Source organism: Aythya marila (assembly GCF_965140915.1).
Source record: "Aythya marila genome assembly, chromosome: 2".
In the NCBI taxonomy this organism is placed as follows: domain Eukaryota; kingdom Metazoa; phylum Chordata; class Aves; order Anseriformes; family Anatidae; genus Aythya; species Aythya marila.
Window position 1 is genome coordinate 22649785 of NC_139043.1, and position 20889 is coordinate 22670673.

Consider the following 20889-nt stretch of genomic DNA (forward strand, 5'->3'; position numbering starts at 1 on the left):
TTTAAAGGGTTTAATTCTGCTGCTGAATGTACTTTCAGTGGTACAAAGTCCTGTTTTTACCCTAGACTACTACCATGCCCATTTTTGGTTCTGTGACTGCTGGGTAGGATAAGCCACCAATTTAGTGAGTGCAGCTAGTCAGATATCCAGGTGTTATTGCCTTCATTAGTAATTGTTTGCAGATCCTAGCTTGCAGCATATCTGAAGGCAGATCTGAGTTTCTGATTTGACCTCTTAGAGTACAGCCTACTTTCTCTGTGCCTCAGCACAAAATTGTTTTTATTATCCTAAATACGCTAAATAAACACTACCATCACCTTTAAGCTTTCTTAGCCTAGTGTTAAGATGGCCTTTATTAGTTACATCAATTAAAAGGTTTTAAAATATCTACTTGGACCTGTTATAAAGATTTAATCCAGCCAGTTTCTGAACTGAGTTAAAGAAATCATTGCGAGATCTTTACGGATAGAATCATAGCATGACTGCTTAAATAAACATTTATGGCATGTAAACAAACAAGCATTTCTAAAGCTTTAGAAAGCTAAATATAGAACAGTTATACCTGTCTCAGAATTGCTCTAAATGTCATGGATCGGAGCCTCATTGTAAGGATTTCTCCAGCTTTGCCAAATGTGAAACCCTGTTTGAGGGGGAAAAAAAAAACAAACATATTTTTTATGACTAATTACAGTTTTTGTCTTTATAAGATAATAAGTGACTATCTGCATGTAATATTAAAAAGAATGTCACTAAAAAAAAAATACACTAGCAACAAGTGAGCTACAATTTTAAAGTCAAAATATTTTAAAGCTAGCTTTGGAACCTATAATGATAGAGGTAGAGCACAGAATGCAGCATTGTAGTGTCCTTTTTTTTTTTTTTTTTTTTTTTTTTAAGAAACAACTATGTATCACATAGTAGTCTTCAAGCCCCACCAAACAATGATTTAATTGCAGGAACTTTTTACCACACCTGTTCTCAAACTGGAGCTGTCCACTTTACAGTAAACAGGCTCAGCATTATAACCAGTAAGACCCTACACTTGTTTTAGATACTGCACAGACACCAGGGATTTCCCTCTTGGAGTCACAAAGCTGTAGTTCTACTGGTTATTTTCTGTGGGAGGTCTCTGAAACTGTAGATACTCACTGACATTGGCACACAACTCGGTGTGCACAGAGCTGTGCTGGTGAATCTGCCTCTCCTAGGCCAGGGCCATGCAGGATCAGACCACACAGGAATGAGACAGGGGACACAGGCAGACACATTTTAGTGCGTTAGTATCCAGAACAGCTACGCCGCCAACGTTTTGTTTTTTTTTTTCAGGGCATCATAAAGGTGGCAATTATGAGTTTGATTTTGCCTGAATGGAGGGCAAGTGCTACTGTGTCAAGGGCATCAGGACAGAAGGTGGAAGGATGATGTTCAGACTTGTGCAGGTTATTAGACAAGAACAGCCCAAGCAGCTGAGCAACAACTAAAGGGATTTGTGCATGTAAATGAGATGTTCTTCAATTCACATAAAAAATGACCTGAACATGGCAGTTTCCCCACAGTATATGCAATTCCAGGCATTGGCAAACACCCATACCCATGAGAACAATTACATGTAAATGTAAATTTAGAAACTGTTTCAGAAAATGTAGTCAAAAGTAGTTGATCCTGTACCAATTGTAGAATCATAGAATAGCCCGAGTTAGAAGGGACTGAAGTAATCGAGTCCAACTCCTGGCACCACACAGGTCTACCCAAAATTCTGGACCATGTGACTAATTGCACTGTCCAAATGCTTCTTAAATTCTGACAGACTTGGTGCAGTGACTAATAGATGGGTGCACCACCAATAGATGGGTACACTTCTAAAGAGGCAATTTGAATTATTATTTAACTTTCTTGGTATAAAGATGTGAGTACTCTTAAGTTAAGCATATGATGTGGTCTTTCCCAGATACTTTTGGTATGTTTTCTCAGAAATCCAAGGTGTTGAGTGCAGTTCTTGCAGGTGAGGTTGGTTGTTTCAGTTCAACCAGCTCAGATACTGACAGACCTGTTGCATGGAGCACAGAGCAGGTGCTGAGGAAACCATTTGCTCAAGATAGAAGTGTTGCCCAAAGCCTGATCTGGGTCTGTGCTGTTGAAGTTACTATCTGTACTGTCAGTACTGTCTATACTACAGAGGCTGTGATACAGGGTAGGCCTTCAAGCCAAACTTTCCTTTGCTGTGGAGATGGGGATCAGCCTACACTACAGAACACATTTGAAACCTCTTACAACATTTTGAACACATCTGGTAGTGAAAGTTCATCCTCATTTTTCTCATGTACTGTTTGGCACTAAGGCACTGAGAGTTTGACACAGTTGAGATATATTGTATCAAATACCATGAACAATTATGGTAACAAAAACTTACCTGTAGAAAAAACGTGACAAAAGAAATTAGTCCAAAACCTAAAAAGAGTAGTGCATACATGCCATTTGTCTCCCTGATAGCAGCCTTTCCTTTTTCTACAAACATCTATGAAAGAAAATTTTGAAAATTAATTTTATTTACTGAAGTTCTGGTTCAATAATTTCCCCTGTTATCTTGTTTTATGCAGTATGTGTGTGTAAAGGGAAAAGAAGTCAATTTCTTGATGAACTAAGTTTTTTTTTTCTTTGAAGATTATAGATCTGAAGTGATTTTCCATGTTCTTGCAATTGAAAGCTAAATTTTTATTTTGCTATGATAAAATAGTAACATATGTCAGTGAACAAACCAACATCAGTCAATTATTATTGGAATTTACAGCTACAGAAGGCTGAAGCCCATCTTAAAATTTTAAAAGACCATTTCTGTAGTCACTGGCTGAAGGTTACTGCATGTTAACAACTAGTTAGTGAGACAGAAATATGGAAGTTATTCTTAATGATGTATTACCAAATCAATAATTTTTTAGGCTAAGACTCACAGATAAACATTTCTATTGTTTGTTTTATATATTTTAACAACAACAACAAAAAAAAAATAGGAGTACATTATTCATTGTATGGAGACCTTGCTCAGTTAGGGAAATAGTTTTAATCTGAAGCTTGTATACTCTTATTTACCTCAACAGTGAGTAAATTAATATTAAAGGTGCAGTATGCTGAAGCAATCCTTATACCTTTATATATGATAATACATAGTTCATGGAGAAAGGGGCTCGTAGAGTTCTGGTTTCACCAGGTTTGCAGAGCAATAAAGATAATTCTCCCAAGTCTAGATAAAACATATTTGTTTTATAAAGAAGTCTGAGGTCTCCAACATTTCTAAGTCCTTTAAATAGCCTCAAAAAAAAAAATAAAAAAAATCTATAGGTCTTTGAGGATTTTGTACAGTGTTTGCTGTTGTCTAGCATTTGTATATTTTGGATGTTGAGTAACTGTCATTATGGTTTATTTATGAGTTTGTTATCTATTGTTTGCTCAGAATGACACTAGTTTATCATGTTTTTATACCTTGGTCCATAGCAAAAAAAAAAAAATCTACAATTCAATTACTTAGATTTTCTGATCATGATTTGTTATACATACTATCATGCATGTAAATATTTTTAAAAGCTTTAAGAATGAATTAATGTTTTGGAAAGAAAGGACCTTAATTCTATTTTTCCTCTCTATATACATGTATATCTTCTGCAATTTGTTGTGTCCATTAGTGACAATTACTGAAAGACCACAACTGCACAGAATGCTCCCCTTCCCTCAGGGCTGTTTCCTGCTACTACTTGCATTAAAAAACAAAGCATAACACCAGCATAATACCCTTTTCCCAAACAGTTCTTTGGAATGTAACGCCTCACAAACAAGTACAAAAAAAAAATTAAGATAGGCCATTTCAATATCTTTGTGTAATATAGTGCAGCTAAAACAGTTCCAACAGAAAATGTTTAAAATTCCTACCAGTGCAAGTGCCTTGTGCTTGACAATGTAACTTTATTTTTTAACAGCATAAATTTAAGCTTACAGAAAGTCTCTCTGTAATGAAAAGTCTACCTTACATCCGTTTCATCTTGTTGCTTTTGCATTGCTTTGTCACACTGTACCTTCTCAAATGTTATGGTGAGCACAGCACAAAGATCACCTTCCATGGCTACACTGCTCATGTGAATGGGGTCAATTATAGTGCCTTCTTAAAAGGGGATAAGGATAAAGCAATTTCAGAGAGGTCACAGGGGAACCTCTCCTCACTTCATCATTGGCAAGCTGATCAGCTCAAAAACAGAGATGTGAAATTTGCATAGCTGTTTTGTGAGACTTAGAGCAGAAATTCAGCAAGGACTTTCACCCATTTCTTACCTTTGCAGGGCAAATTGAATAAAAATGTAGCATTTCACGGGTTCATCATAAAACAATTCAGCATTTATAAAAGCCATAAACAGTGACAAAAGATAGAGCACACAAGCAAGGTTATTAATTGTTTTATACTTACCCCTATAACATCTGCAATTATGACTGAAAATACGGGTTGTAAGGCCCCATTGATAATTGCACATAGAGTTCCAACAACAAAGTAAGGCCATTCAGTTTTATTCAATGCCATAATTTTAAAAAATGGCACTGGAGGTATGTTTTTATCCTAAAATAAAAGGATTCCATCAGGATAAATATAATACATTAATGGAGGAAAATGAAGGACAGGTATAATCTTTGTAATCTGTTCGCTATCCCATATTCTATGTTGGGAAACCTCAAACTATCTGATCTTTAAAAAACATATTAATTAACTGCAGAAATTCTTATTGTTACTCAGTACCCAATATTAATCATAAAAAAGAAGGAAAAAAAAATCAATGGAGGCTGTATAAGCTCTCTCACTTCTTCCAACAATTTGAGCCTTTCCCAGGAAGGATTAGTCACAAATTCTGCTTACCCTTTGTGAGACTATGCAGAAAAAGAAATTGGGAATTTAGACCACTTTTTCCATTTGATGGTATTAAATGTTTGTGAGTGAATTGCTCCTTACTCATCATTAAACATGATGTCTTTCATTTTTAGTTCATTAGCCAAATTGATAACTCTCAATTTTTGGTAACTTATTTGCTAATACAGACACATTTTAGGCAACCCATATCAAGATACTTAGACAAAAATGATAATTATTCTCTATTTGGGATGTTGTTACAGTTTTATGACTAATTACCAATTTCTGGTTTTGTTACATTATTAAATGAATTAACTTGCCACATAGGCTGTTCCCATACTCAAGAAATCTTGTTTCATTATATTACTCAGTTAAACTATTTTGAGTACCACAACAAAATTCATTTTGGTTTCAAGGGAAAAGAATTTTCCATAGAATCCTTTTTCACACAGAATCACAGAATCACAGAATTTCTAGGTTGGAAGAGACCTCAAGATCATCGAGTCCAACCTCTGACCTAACACTAACAGTCCCCACTAAACCATATCCCTAAGCTCTACATCTAAACGTCTTTTTTTTGTGTGTTATTTTGTCATTTTACGAGTCTTTAACCAGACATGTAGGCTCTCTTCATACATTACGATAAAAAGTTACTCCCTGTTTAGTGGAATCAGGTTCCTTTCTTGTCCCATTAGTTATGGAAAACACATGCAAATAAGAATACAGAGAGACTCACAAGCTGAACAGCTTTTACATCAAGTTCATCATTCTGTATTCTGAACCTTATGCTTTTCCGAGTGGACTGTCTTTTCTGTCCAGTCAGTACTGATCCATTCAGTGTCTTTTCTGAGACACTGGGTACATTACCTTCTTCCTGTAACTGATCTTCAGTTCCTGCTGTCTGAAATGAAACACAGCATGAGACTAAAAATCATTTTTGGCCACATTAATGATGAACAGTTCTAAATAAAAACAACAATTTCTTGTAAGTAAATGGAATATTGAAAAGAACTGAGTAATTAAAAAAAGCCATAAGCAAGTACTGAAGTTTCATTAATACTTCTCTATACTCAGTGAAAAAAAAAAAAAAAGAACATTAACACATGAAAGGAGAAAAATTTTAGCCATAGAGATTTTTTTGCATTTGTTGTCATGTTAAACTGTTCTGACAACATATAGGAGAGTTACATTAGGCATAACTGAAAAAAAACACACATGTGGAAAAGCCTTTTTAAAATATAAAAATATGAAAAAGCAGAAGAAAGATTGAGAGATAATGAAAATATCCAAGGTAGACCCTGTCTGTATAACACAACTTCAGGAGCCTGAGTCACTAAGATGCTAGTGATTTGGAAAAGTACTTGTATAAGAGTTTGCATTTTCACAATAAGGGTGGCGAGGCGGTTGGGTGGTGGGTGTGGAGTTTCCATCCTTGGAGGTATTCCAGACCCGAAGAAAATGGCCCTGACAACTTGCTTAGACTTCAGAGCCCTCCCTACATTTAGAGGGAGTTGGACTAGACGAACCACCAATGTCCCTTAACCTGATTTATTTTATAATTCTCTGATTTGGAAAATGAATCTGAGAATTTATCAGACCCAGAAGCGCATTTTTACCACGATCTTCATTTTCACCTTCTCACATACTTTATTTTCAATGTCACACATGAAAGAGAAAGAAATTTTGGTCATAATTCCTGTAATTCACAGGTTTGAATTAAAATCATACGTTTCACTTTTGCTTCTTTTTCCTGTTTTGAAGTTTAATACTCTTCAGAGAATAGTGTTTTTTGTTTTGTTTTGTTTTGTTTTCTTCTCTAGACTTACTCCACTGAGAAAACACCGCAAAGCTTTTGGGAGCAATTCAATCCAGCCAAGTCAATAGCACACAGTATGATGCAAGCTGTGAAACAAAAATAATAATGAAAAACCTACCTGCATATTAACAAGTTTGTAGTAAACTCCCTTCTGTTCCATTAATTCATCATGTGTCCCTTGTTCTGTGATGACACCATTTTCAAAAGCAGCTATAAGATCTGCATTTCGAACTGTTGACAAACGGTGAGCAATCACAAGTATAGTGCGTCCTTTCCTGATCTGCAGAAAGCATAATGGTGGCTTCACATTAGCATTATCAGGTACATTTAGTATTTCCCATCTTCATACTAGGGTTCAAGAAAATATTTTAACTGAAAAAAAAATTGCCATGGAAATGGCATTGAAGTAAAGATCAGAATTTTCAATTGAGAAATGCTGAATTTCAGCATACTTTTCAGTTCCTCTGAGATAAACTAAAGCAAAAATGTAATTTCAGTGAAATACTGGAAACCATATTTTATTTGAGAATATAAATTAAAGTACTCTGGCTTTGCATGTCAGACTGTCCATTTATAAACATAAATATATGAACTTTCTAAACTGCCCACTCAATATGTTTTCAGGTTACATATCCAGCTTTTACTAAAAAAAGACTACCATTAAGCATGTCAGTGACAATTCTGTTTCAGAGCATTTCACAAGTATTAAAAAATTATCACTTACACAGCAATTTTGCTTGCTCTAAATTACTTGTTTGACTAAATTGAAAATATTTCTCTAAAATTGTACTTAAGAATATGATTTCTTCTATTGCCATGTCATTTTTACACCTTTTGAACTACTCACTAATAGTAAAATAAATCCCACAGGTATCCAATTTGACACAACAAAGATGTTTTTCCGAGCACATTTTAACACTGTGCTGTGGGATAAATTGGTATTAATAGCTAATAACCCAACAAGTGAATCCGAGCTTTATATTATTTAGTTTAAAAATTATCTGCTATGATAGTGTTTTAAAACTGTTTTACAATTAAGAAATAAAGGTGAAAACTTTTTTGTGTGTGGAGTATTCTTGAAAGCACTTCCAACTAAATCTGACATCTTAATATTGCTACGAGACCTGGAAGTTACATCCATTTAAACTATCCTATAAGAAATGGTACACATTTTCTTGGTAGTCCGAAAGCTTCATTATTTCTGCGATTATGTTTAATGGTTAAAAACACATCAACATGTGGAATAAAAGCAAGCTAATAGCCTTAATCAAAAAAAGGAGAATCCTCCACCCACAGAACAGTAAACAGATTCAGCAGAGGCTTAGTGAAGCCTGTAGGGAACAGCAGTCTACTCTAGATCTGATGTAAGCCTTCTGTAGTGGTATGTGCCCAGCACAGAGAGAGAAAAAGAACACAGAAGGAAGACAAATGAATACTGGGCACACAACAGCTTAGCTTTGTCTTGCTTAACATCAGCAATCTCAGAGCTAGTCTAGTCTGAGCAAGTCTTTCTGTTATGCTCTGCCAGACACATCAACAGGGAGTTTCATCTCATCATATGACATTTTAAAGATAGGTTGGAGAGGTTGGAGGCTAAGTAACTTGTTTAAACTAGCTGTATAAGTTTTATATTGCAGCAGTCGTCTTGATCGGCTGTTCTCTGCCCTCCTGTCTCTGGGATTCACTTTATAGGCCATGGGCTGGCAAAAAGTCCCTGAGCACTTGTGGTGGTTTTACCCAGCTGGGCAGCCAAGCTCCACAACTGCTTTCTCACTCCCCTCTTCAAAAGAATAGCGGGGAAGAAGAAAGTATGCTGGACAGTAAAGAACTGCTCACAGGTTGAGGTAAGGATAATTTAATTAAAGAGAAATGGAAGAGGGGAAAATAAAAAATAAAAATCAAAAAACAAAAGCACGCAAAGACCACATGGAAACACAGAGAGAAGGAAAAAATGTTCACTTCTTCCCATCAACTAGCGATGTTCAGCCACATGCTGGGAAGCAGGCCCTCAATATGCATAGTGGTTGTCTGGAAGGACAGACGTCTTCATAATGAGAGCGCCCCCTCTCCTTCCCCTTTCCCACCTTTTACTGCTGAGTGTGACACCATATGGTATGGGATATCCATTTGGTTGGTGCCTAGCTGCCCTGCTGATGTTCCCTCCCCACTTCTTGCCCACGCCCAGACTGCTGGCTTTTGGAGAAGGGTTGGAGGGAGTCTTGGTGCAGTGCCAGTGCAGTAGACAAAACACTGGTGTGATGCCACTGCTGTTCTAGTAACAAGTGCAGAGCACTTGTATGGGCCACTACAGAGAAAGATAACTCCAGCCCAGGCAGACCCTGTACAGCACGCCAGGTATCATCATTTCACAGAGCATAGTGAATTACCAGAAATGAGGATAAGTGGACAGAGAGCCTAACTCACTGAAACTGGTGTTAATTAAGTGTCCAAGCAAAAATTAACAGACTAAAATAAGTCTGCAGATGAGAATGTGGATTCTGTTGTCTGACTCTCCCAGACACAGCCCTGCACAGTGGGTAAAGAGCATATGGAGATAAAATGCTTTCTGAAGATCTTGTCCATGGATAAAGTGTGATCCATGCTGAAAATGTTTATGCAATGATGGTAATTTGTCTTTACACAGAGGATGGTAAGCTTAGATGCATAATGAGAAAAAGAAACAGAGGAATAAAAAAAAGCAAAACCAAAAACATTGTGGTTGATTCAGCCTGAGGAATAGGTGGAACTATTTTGTAAACAGTTCACACAGTTGCTTAGAGCAGACAACAAGAAATACAGGGTTGGCTATTTTAAATTTATTATTATTATTTTTTTTTTTCATTTCTCTAGGTATTATAGAAGCCAGGTCTAGACAGCAGCCAACCCATAGAAGCCTCTCATGAAGATACAGTCAAGCTGGTTTTGAATTACTTTACTAGATATTAATAACAACATAGCCCATTCCTGCTCAGGAATATTCTGCTTAGTCTGCACTGAGCTCTTTACTGCTCCAAAGACTAAAGCTTGTTTGGGAAAGCCTGCTGCAGTGCAGTCCTACCCATTATGTCACTAACTCCCTGGGCAATTATAAACCACTTCCCAGTCTTTGAATGAGCATAAATTATTTGCAAATTCAGGCAATTACCTTACACTTTTTAGGAGTCTCTATTTCTTGCAGCTCTTTAAACAAACGAGCAGTACTGACCTTGTCAAGTGCTGCCTGCACAACTGATTCACTCTCAGTATCCAAAGCTGACGTTGCCTCATCAAGCAGAAGAATTTTAGGATTGCGAACCAGAGCTCGGGCAATTGCTATTCTTTGCTTCTGGCCTCCGCTCAGCTGTGCCCCTCTTTCTCCAACCATGGTTTCAAACTTCTACAAGACAACCACACACGGTTGAACAACAGTCAGTGGCATGGTCCTTTCACCATGCAGTGTAGGCAATGTAGGCAAAAGGCAATGTAAAGAAAGGGCACATCTCCCTTAGTAGCCCCTGTATGTCAAAACCAACATTCTTCTCAAAAGGTATGAGGAAGCTCTGCATAGCTCTGCATATTCACAGCTCTGGGAACAGCTTCCTCGGCTAAGGAGAATCCCTCCTAAGGAACTCTTTGGTGTGAGTAGGTTGAAGGGAAATTATTTCAGCAGGACAGCAGCTTGCTTACCTTGGGTAGCTTCATGATGAAATCATAAGCGTTAGCTTCCTTGGTAGCTTTCTCAATTTCTTCCATGGTGACATCCTCTCGGCCATAGCGAATATTTTCTGCAATGGTAGTAGCAAAGAGCACGGGCTCCTGATTCACCACACCAATAATCTCCCGCAGATATCTTACATTCAAGGTCTTAATATCCTGCCCATCAATGGTAATCTAAAGAAAGGAAGCGGACACAACCCATTTACTAAGCGTTCTGGTCAAGGACTCTCTCTCCCCAGGCTGGCACATGGCTTTTGATGGGAGACTTGACCATGTAATTTGATCAAGGGCAATGAGACCAGAAGCTGACTTTGAACAACTGTGACACACAGAGCAGACATCTGGCTTGAGGTGTCTTACCGTGCCTTCTTTGGGATCATAAAATCTCTGGATGAGCTGAACAGTTGTACTTTTCCCACAGCCACTGCCACCAACCAGGGCTACTGTCTGGCCACAGTTGACCTTGAGATTCAAGCCTTTCAGTATCTGTGTGCATAAGAAAGTTTGACCAAAGCATAGCAGCATGTAAAAATGTCAGCATAAATTTGAAGAAACTCTAAAGACTACAGTAAAATATCCTTCATGTTTACAGAATAGCCTGGTACATTCCTTTATTTGGCAGTTTAAGTCAGGTTTTATTGCACTGATACATCAATATATTTGTTATATCTTTGTGTATGTAGTAGTACCCCTATTTATCAAGTCGTTACCCTTCCTAGAACATTTATCATAAAAGCTAGTAGAGGAATTACAATATAGGGCACTTGGGTGAACCCAGGGTTATTATTTTGTTTTCCTGTCAGTTTTTGTATCTGCCATGAAATTTCTGTATTATAACTCATTTCAAGTAAAAATAAAATAAAATAAAAAAATGCTCTACCTACATACATGAAAGATCAGCACATTGATGATATAGTTAGGTATTACCCCAATATATATCATTACTATGGGTATGGCCAAACACTGTAATTATAATTTAAGAATGCTGTAATTCTTTCTTATTTTGTCACGACATTGCTGTTCTGTTAGTGCCAGCAATGCTGATAAAACCCTTATATGTCTGCAGTCATAACGTTTGCTGCACAGTGGTGATTTTTCAGTTTTGAATACATTCACATGGTGTTTAAAATAATAGCAGCTCCCACCAACAGAATTCTTAACTTTCCTATTATCAAGAGATTGGAACTAGTATTGAAAAGTTAAATAATTTTGTAAAATATCTCTGAAGTAGGTAATGCCATAGGGTTAAAATATTGATTATCAGAAATTCTGGGAAATTTTCTAAGAGACCGCTAGGTAAGAAAGGGGGAAAACTGCATTTGAAGTTGTGGAAGGAGTGGCTTGTAGTTTGTGGAGTTTCACTGTACTGTGAAGAGATTGTTCTTTCTGCTCCTCTCTTCAAAATGCAGCATTTCACACCAATTGCAAAAGTGATGGTCTGCTTTTCATGCAGATGTACTCACTCAGAGAGGTGGCAAAAGCACCAACAATCACTGAAGCTATAGAGCTTACATTGCTGTTGGCCTATGGTAGCTTTTCTTTGTAGCTTTCTGTAGAAGTTCAAGAGTCAGAGAGACATCTATAAACCCCTTTGTAATGGGGAACTTCTGTCTTGGATATTTCTTTTTCAGTTACCAATGAAAAAGAACTCATAGTTTTGTATTCACATATTTGCATAGCACTTCATATTATTTCACGCAGAAGTAATCCAGTAGGAAGCTCTCAGGAGGGAGTTCTTAATTTAAAAGAAGAGGGAGAGTTGAAATTTTATTAATTTTGAGCTAAAATGTATCTGTGACAACAAGAAGTCTGGCAATGTCATTGCACACAAAGATTTGCTCAGTGTCTTGGGCAAGTTTTGAAGCCCCTTTTGGTGAATGGTTTCTGCAGCTATCTACTGGGATAAATTCCTACCCATTGATATCACACACATCTGCACAAGTTTAGGAATGCACAGTGAGGTCTGTTAGGCACTACACTCTTAGACCCTACTATAGTCAGTAGGCTGTATGCAACAGTGTTTTCACTAATGCAATATGTTTCCTTGCATCTTCTGGTTTGTTCATCATTCTCATTCTCCTTTGTTGTGCAATGTCCTTCACCCTTCATCCCCATGATTAAAGATCTAAAAAGGTGACCTCTGTAATAGAGGAAGAAGTAAAAAACCCAGCCCTTCTCTAATACTAGATTACTATTCTCATGGAATTCTGTATCAAAATGTTTGTCTTCACTGTCTTTGTATTGATTCTAATGGCAACTAATATAAGTACCAAATTATTTCAATTATCTCTTCAGTAACTTGCAAGCTGCAATATTTTTTGTTTCTTTCAAAGCTGCCTAAGGAAGCCCTATTCTTCTCTGTCTTCACAGTCTACCTGAACAAGATGGGAACAAATCCCTTTTTAGAGATCAGTGAAAATAGACTTCCTTCACACTGGAATAGAGACTTATTTTCCAAGACATTCTTAATAAATGTATTTTCAGAAATTGTTCAGACCTCTTCTATCCCCAGATAATTGCATCAAGACATACCTTAGTGAAAGCTCTCAAACAAAACTCTCTGGTGGGGCAGTTTTTGCATTGTAAATGCAAGAAAATAAGTGTTAGATCTGCTGCCAATTTTTCAGATAAATACTTCTAACGGACTTACAGTGTGAACAATCTGGAAGATCAGTATACCATTATTACATTTTTACTGCATTAAACTAAGCATTCGTATGATTAATGTTTTTCATTGTATTTATGAATTATATTTATTATTATAGTTTCGAATTATTAGGGCATCCAAGCTTTAGTGCAAGTTTCATATAGCCATACTTTATTTATTTATAAAACAAACAAACAAGAAAAGGTGCTCTTAATTAAGTTAACTACACTGCTCTGGCTAAAACAGATATTGGTTCTAGATAAGAATTTTCCTTATTTCTAGGAGTCTTATTTTCTTAATTATAACAACTGGTTTTCCCTGAGACAATCAGGTTATCGTAAGTGGAATCTGAATCGCGTCCATGTGTAATACCTGAATATCTGGCCTAGCAGGATAATTGAAGTAAACATTTTTGAATTCCAAAGTCCCTTTAACATGGTCCAGTTTATAGCCAGCATTGGATGAACTGTCAATTTGAGGTTCCTGTGCAGAATAACAGGGCAAGAAAAGGGAAAACAACAAAAACATTTAGATTTCTAATGACATTTTAGCATGATACAGGGCTGTGAAATCTTTGATGTCAATGTTACCATACAACAAGGCATACATAGCAAGCCTCATTACAACGCAGCAGAGCAAAAATAACTACTTAACAAATGCAAGAAGCTGCCAGTGCAGGTCTTTGGCAAATCTGTCTGCTCTACTCTGTGCACATGTGGCCTCACCTTGAGTACTGCATGCAGTTGGGCACTACAATATACGGAGGACATAAAACTATTAAAGTGTCCAAAGGAGGGCTATAAAGATGGTGAAGGGTTTGGAGGGGAAGACATATGAGGAGCAGCTGAAGTCTCTTGGTTTGTTTAGCCCAGAGAAGAGGGGACTGAGAGGAGGCCTCATGGTGGCCTGCAGCTCCCTCAGGAGGGGAGCAGAGGGGCAGGCGCTGAGCTCTGCTCTCTGGGGACAGCGACAGGACCCGAGGGAACAGCATGGAGCTGGGACAGGGGAGGGTCAGGCTGGGGTTAGGAAAAGGTTCTGCACCCAGAGGGTGGTCAGGCACTGGGACGGGATCCCCAGGGCAGTGGTCACAGCACCAAACCTGCCAGAATTCAAGAAGCATTTGGGCAACACTCTCAGATACACGGTTTGGTTTCTGTGTGGCCCTGTGTGGAGTCAGGAGTTGGACTTGATGATCCTTGTGGGACCCTTCCAACTCAGGATATTCTGTGGTTCTAGGAGATAGTAGCTGTAGCAGTATTAAAATGGATAGGGAACTAGGTTTTTGTGCATTTAATTTTATTGCAGCACAGAACAGTTCAGAATCAGGCGTATGTCTGCACTAATATGCAAAGGCATAGATGCAATTTATATTGACAACAGAGGACTAATTTTAAAATAGCATTGCTGTAACTATGATACTCTAACATCAAAATGAGTGTAGCCCCTTGCAGCCACTGAAGTCTGTAACAGACATCTGGTAACTAACTCTTACAGTTCAAATTAATCCTTTTCAGTCAGGGTGCCCTTGTCACTGTTATCTTAGTTAGTTACTTGAGTTAGCATGGATATAATTTATTTTTCTTCTTTAACTTGGTTTTCTGAACTACCAGGTTAAAAAAATAACAGGCAGAAATTTACATCTTGGACATTTAAAAGTTCACATCACAGTATTTAGATGCTTGTCCTGCATCTAAGACTGTTATGTAGAATTTTTAGATGTTAAGATATTGCATCCACAATTGTTTGGGATTGATAATTTTGTATTCAGAAAAGAAGTCATATGTTCAATATTTTCAAATGATAGCCATGGCAAAGATACTCACATTGTCTATAATACTGAAGATTGCATAGGCAGCTCCTCTTGCATTAGCAAATGCCTCCATGCTTGGTGCACTAGATCCAACCCCAAAAGCTCCAAGTAATATAGAAAAAAAGATCTAACAACAAAACAAAACATACAAAAACAAACAAACAAACAAACAAACAAAAACACATAATACACAGATGGAATTCTTTTAGATAGCTTCATTTATCTGAGAATATTTGCTATCCTTCCTTCAAGTAGATTCATGCAATATGAAGAAGTCTAAAATCAAAACTGCAATTAAAAAGTGGTAATCATTTAAACAAAACGTAAACATTTATAGGAAAAAAAGAATTTTCAAGATCACTCTAAAATTTTCCTGTTTCACAACTGGCCCATAAAGAGACTATTGTGAGTTTCTGATGGCTGGGGTTCTTCCTGAGAGTGACAATAAGATGTTTCCAATTCCACCCGAGGAAAAACTGGCCAACAATTACTTCTATGGTTAAACACACACACACAAAATCTTTCTACCTTCATATGACATAAAAACATGGGTAATCTAACCCAAAAGTTAAAGACATAGTATTCCACTCCAATGTACTACCAGCAAGAATAGAAACAAAGATCTGAGGAAACTGGAGATTTCTTCATGTGAAACTAAAATTGTTTGCCACATCAAAAACAGACTCTAATTTTTCAGCCTTGGGCTTGACATTTTGTTTCTCTGAACACATACTTATTGTTTCTCTGAACACATGCAACTGTACCACTCATTTCAGATGTTGGGAATAAATGTCCATTTGCATTTTATCTTAATCAGATCTAAGTATTAAGCAAACCTTGCATTACAGTGGGAGTTCTTAGTTACCCAGAGGAAGTGACAGTGAGAATGGATTTCTGCAAGGACCAGCAACAACCCTTTTTCTTCAGTCAGGTACTGCTTACATTAAAGCAAAGCTCTTTTCCAACTGTTTTCTGCAGGGTATTGGTAGTACAAACTCACCTGCCTGACTTTGCCCTGAGGTGGGCAAAACGAATTTACACACTTGGTCACAAGTGAAAACAATTAAATGAGCTGCTCCTCTTAGGTTTAAGCACATGGCACCTGACTGTAGTGGAGTGGATGGCTTCAAGAGATGCTGACATAGCAGAGATATAAACTTGTTAGCAGGAAGGTGGTGACTGGGATTACAACTTCCAACCACATTATCATATTCCGAGGTTTCCAACATAAGGTCCACCTTGACACCAGTGAAGATAATGACTTCAGGTCAGCCAACTGGGACCAAGGCAGCATTTAATTTGTTATAAAACAAATTGTACCTGAAGCCTGGTCTATGTCTCCTGATTGGAACCTCCTGGCATAGACTCTGGATCCTAGAAATCAAACCTCAATCCCCTAGCAAAGACTCAGTGGGACTGAATACAAAAATAACAACTTCTAATTATTATTGATCCAAGCTAGCTTTTAACAAGGGACTTTCATGTGAGTGGTATTTATGTTGCTACCCAATTTACAGAAATAATCCATGACATTCAAAGCTATATATATATATATATATATATATGTATATTTAATTTTATTTTGTTAACAGAGCTGAGAAAGTGAAAAATGCAGTTTGGAAACTAACTTCAACCTGACTCAAAATTTAAATAAGATTACACAGAATCAGCTCAATGCTCTTCATAAACCTTGTTCAGCTACTGGTGAATACTTACGGTAAAGACATTTCCGATTGTATAGTCATCAGAGAGTATTAAAGTGGTTCCATACCAGAAAGCCAATGCATATGATGCATATATCAGAAAGAAAGCAACGCCTATGGAAATATTGGCTGAAATAACTTTTTTGATACCGATGCGTTTGGCTTCTTCTAAATCTTTTTGGTATCTAAAAGAAAAGGCACAAAAAACAGACCATATAGGAAATTACTCTTCTTTATTTTTCTATGTATATTCATAAATTCTTCAAAGTAAATGTCCAAGTTATGCAAAATATTTTAGTAATCAAATCCTAAGAAAGACCTTGCTGTGAGTAGAGGAAAATGTATTGACTGTCCTTCATGTTGTGACAGATTGAGTTGATCTGCTCAGCCTGGACCATGTCCTAGATGACTGTAAAATGCTGTGGCAAAACGCTAAGCATCTGTAAACCTGTGATTTCTGGAATATTCCAAAGGCCAGCAAATATTTCCGATATTACAAGGAATATTGTTGCGTAAGTGTTGCAGTAAAGAAAGGAGAACTATATCTTACAGAATTAGATACATGATGTTGGGGATAAAGGTAAGAGAAGCAAATGAACTGCACTTTCATTAAATAAATGACAACAAATTTAAAGAATGGAGATGATCAGTGAAATGGAAAACTTATATTGTATAGGAAAATCAAAATAACTTTAATGGCCTAGCAAAATGACACCTGAGAGAGTTCATGATTTATTTCTATTATTAATACAGGAGAGTTAACCCATGGGAAGGAGCAACTAAAGCAAAAGTGCAGTGCTAGTACAGGAACAAACTAATAGATAGGAATTATGTGTACACTTTGATGGAAAGGGATGTTCAACCTTCAAACAGTCAGGTAGTAGAATAGCTTCTCTGCCTGCTGCAACAGAGTTAAGAAGACTGCTTGGTTTTAAAATGGATCTTTTATGCTTATTAGCAGGGGGAAGAGATGATACATTTGTTTACTACAGTAGCAGGCCCTGGTCTCTGTAACTTAGAAGGTCTTGTTTCTGGAAAGACATACATCACATTTGGTGCACCTCAATGTTGTAGGTGTCTGCCAAATGCTACAGTTACTAGAAATGAGCTTTTTTTAAACCATTGGTATGTTATGTATAAGATTTCCAGAACATGGAAAGGTCTACCCTTCTCTCTCTCTAAAAGTTGTAGAAGCACTATGAGATGACAGAGCATCATCAATTTGTTATTTTTTTCTGATTCTCTTTATTCCTTTCTTGTTGATTTATTGTTTCTTTTAGCAGCCACTAGCCCAGGATGAGATGGGCTTAGGAGATGCAGAATCTCAAGTACAAGATGAGTGAATGTGATAGAATTAATTTCCAATTTATAAAGATCTTTTTCACTGTCATAGGGTAGAATATTTTGCATTCATTAAGCATGTCACCATTATAATCTCCAGTCTACTGTTACACTGATGGAAAAAAAATGTGATATATATATCAGGATGCATAGCAGAAAAGTGTCTGACAAAGTGTTTTAAGGATGAGCAGGAAAAACAGTTGATGAGAGCTACAAGGGTGATAAACAGCACTGGGTAACCAAAGAAAGATGCTGTAGTGAACTGGGAAGCAAGGCATAGATGCCCAAAGAGCTTCCTTTAGCTGTCTGACTGTGAAACAGTGGTGGCTGGAACATAAAGGAGAAGCAAGGGATGGTGTGTTTTCTTTGAATGATACAAACATTACTGAACTTTGAATCTGAAAACTCCTGCCAGCTTTTGTGGTCATGATGATTAACTTTAGATAAAAGATCAAAAAGATGGCAAGAATGATGTTCTGTGGTCCAATATAAATAAATACATAACCTTTGTGTTATACTTGTCTTTTCTTGCCACATGCCTGATTTTTTTTGCTTTCAATTTTCACTAGGTGTATGAAGCCTGAAATACGACATACACAGAGATGCATGCACTCTCTTCCCAAAAAGTATCTGATGATGCTTTATGAAACTAATGCAAAATGAAAAAATAAAATTCAGCAGCAAAGACAAAAAATAAAAATCTCTTCAGTCACTATTATAAAAACAGCCAACAAATGGAATTTTTTTTTCTCACCTTTCAGTTTCTTTCCTCTGTCCTCCAAATGCTACCACAGTTTGAATTGCTGCCAGAACTTCCTCTGCAACAGCTCCTGCTTTTGCATATGCAGTCAGTTCTTTGTTAGTGAATGCAGAAATTATCTGTGTGGAAGAAAAATCATTTAACTTTCCTGTTCAAACAAAAACAGAACCAGCACAATCACTGTACTGATTTATTTGAATACCATTTTTTTTTTTTTTTAAACTGAATTTCCTATCTACTTTTTATATTTTGAAAGACTTATAGAAGATTGCACATTTTAAATAGAGTTGTGATTTTCATCTTAAGTCTAAGGGCAAGGCTGCCCAGTGTCACTGTAATTCAATAGCCAGGTGTTACTTAACACCCTAATAACTCTTTCAAGGTAAACAAAGGCAATTACAGTTCTATAGAAGAAGTCTATTTCTCTCTCAGAATGGTCTGAGTTTACATCTCACGTGCTTTCAGTTGTTGTAAGTTGAGCAAGTGGCAAAGAGATCTGGAGCAGAGGTCATGGTCTGCTGGCTGCCTGACAATGTCTGCTCATGCCCATATTCTAACCCCAGAGGCAATGACCTCCTCACCTTGGGGTCAGAGCCTATGGACAGCCGTTACCCCAGGAAATCTGACTACTGCAGGCTCATTCCAGAACGTACCTGAGATGACCTCAGCTGTGCAATCTTACCTCATTTGTGTATTTATTGATCTTTACTGACAGTACTTGGATATTTTGGTGAAGTAGTCATGAAGACCAAGTGAAGAAGGCAAAGGTACTGCTTATTTACCCTTTCATATGAGGGCATACTTAAACAAAGTTTACAGTAGTATAGCAGTACCCATGGAGGAAGCAATGTACTTTTTCAACTACACCAGTGCCATGAGACACAACTTTCTGCATGTAGGCAAGGTCAAAGTTCACTAAGACCCAGAATACATTTTTTAAGTCTTCAAATACCAAGTGGAGTTATGGAAATTATAGCCTACCAGTTTATTGAAAATTCACACTTTTTGCCTACCTTTGCCCAGATAGCTGAAGAGAAGCCCAGAACTGGACTGAATGCCAAGATCACAAGTGTTAATTTCCAGCCTTTTGTAAAACCAACTATAAATCCAGTGAAAAATGTAGCCACTGACTGAAAGAACATCCCTATTTTTTCCCCTATTCCTTCATTAATCTTGGAGATGTCACTGGAAAAAAACAAATGATATCCAAACGAGTAAGAAAGCATGGAAACCACAGCCATGAATTCTTTAGATACACCCACTTCGTCAGTATTTCTTTATGTTTCTAACACCTGAAGTTTAACATAGCTTCAAGTTTGCAGCCACGGAGCACTTGGGGCAGTATTCTCCAACATCTCTGTTTCTCAGGATCCATATAAATGACTGTATAGCTTATAGAGGAGTTTAATGAGGTGAAATATCATTCTTTTGATGGAAGTATTACAACTGATTTGTGATAGAACAAATAGTTAGCAACTAACTGTTATTTAATACTTACTCTACAATTCTAGAGTTCAATTCGCCCACATCATTTACATCAAACCATCCAATCTCCTGTCTCATTACAGCATGAAAAAATTCGTGTCTGATTCTTTTTATTTGCCTGCCAGCAGCTAGTGTCCAGAATGAAACTTGAATGTAGGCAGCAAAAAGAACACAAGCTCCTATTCCAGAATAATAATACGCATATCTGAAAGGAAACAAAAAGGAGATTTACAGCTGAGTTATACTGCAAACAGGACTCAGAATCACACAGAATCACAGAATTGTCTAGGTTAGAAGAGACCTCAAGATCATCATGTCCAACCTCTGACCTAACACTAACAAGTCCTCCACTAAACCATATCACTAAGTTCAACATCTAAATGTCTTTTAAAGACCTCCAGGGATGGTGACTCCACCACTTCCCTGGGCAGCCTGTTCCAATGCCTAACAACCCTCTTGGTAAAGTTCTTCTTAATATCCAACCTAAAACACTCCTGGTGCAACTTTAGCCCGTTCCCCCTTGTCCTGTCACCAGGCACATGGGAGAACAGACCAACCCCCACCTCACTACAGCCTCCTTTAATGTACTTCTAGAGGGCGAGTACGCCAGTCCAAGCCACAACTCCTAGAGATAGCTTATAATTCAGTTCCTTATATGAGCATTCAAAAGAACACAGAAGGCTCTTACAACTACCTGCTATTTCTCTTATATTTAATGAATATTTTAAAAGTTATTTCAGAGTCAAATG

At 37.2% G+C, this 20889-nt stretch overlaps 1 protein-coding gene across 1 annotated transcript in view; it reads right to left on the minus strand.

Annotated features, from left to right (window-relative positions):
* Window positions 1-20889, minus strand: part of LOC309875226 (ATP-dependent translocase ABCB1-like) — a gene marked incomplete at both ends in the record, with an annotated part of 43231 nt that overhangs the window by 14597 nt on the left and 7745 nt on the right. The window contains 14 exons of the mRNA XM_082754374.1: window positions 563-640; window positions 2411-2515; window positions 4451-4597; window positions 5619-5783; window positions 6817-6978; window positions 9904-10074; window positions 10365-10568; window positions 10755-10880; window positions 13414-13524; window positions 14865-14978; window positions 16568-16739; window positions 18650-18774; window positions 19669-19840; window positions 20154-20345. Of these exons, the coding sequence (XP_082610500.1) occupies window positions 563-640; window positions 2411-2515; window positions 4451-4597; window positions 5619-5783; window positions 6817-6978; window positions 9904-10074; window positions 10365-10568; window positions 10755-10880; window positions 13414-13524; window positions 14865-14978; window positions 16568-16739; window positions 18650-18774; window positions 19669-19840; window positions 20154-20345 (2044 nt within the window). The remainder of the gene's footprint in view (window positions 1-562; window positions 641-2410; window positions 2516-4450; window positions 4598-5618; window positions 5784-6816; window positions 6979-9903; window positions 10075-10364; window positions 10569-10754; window positions 10881-13413; window positions 13525-14864; window positions 14979-16567; window positions 16740-18649; window positions 18775-19668; window positions 19841-20153; window positions 20346-20889) is intronic.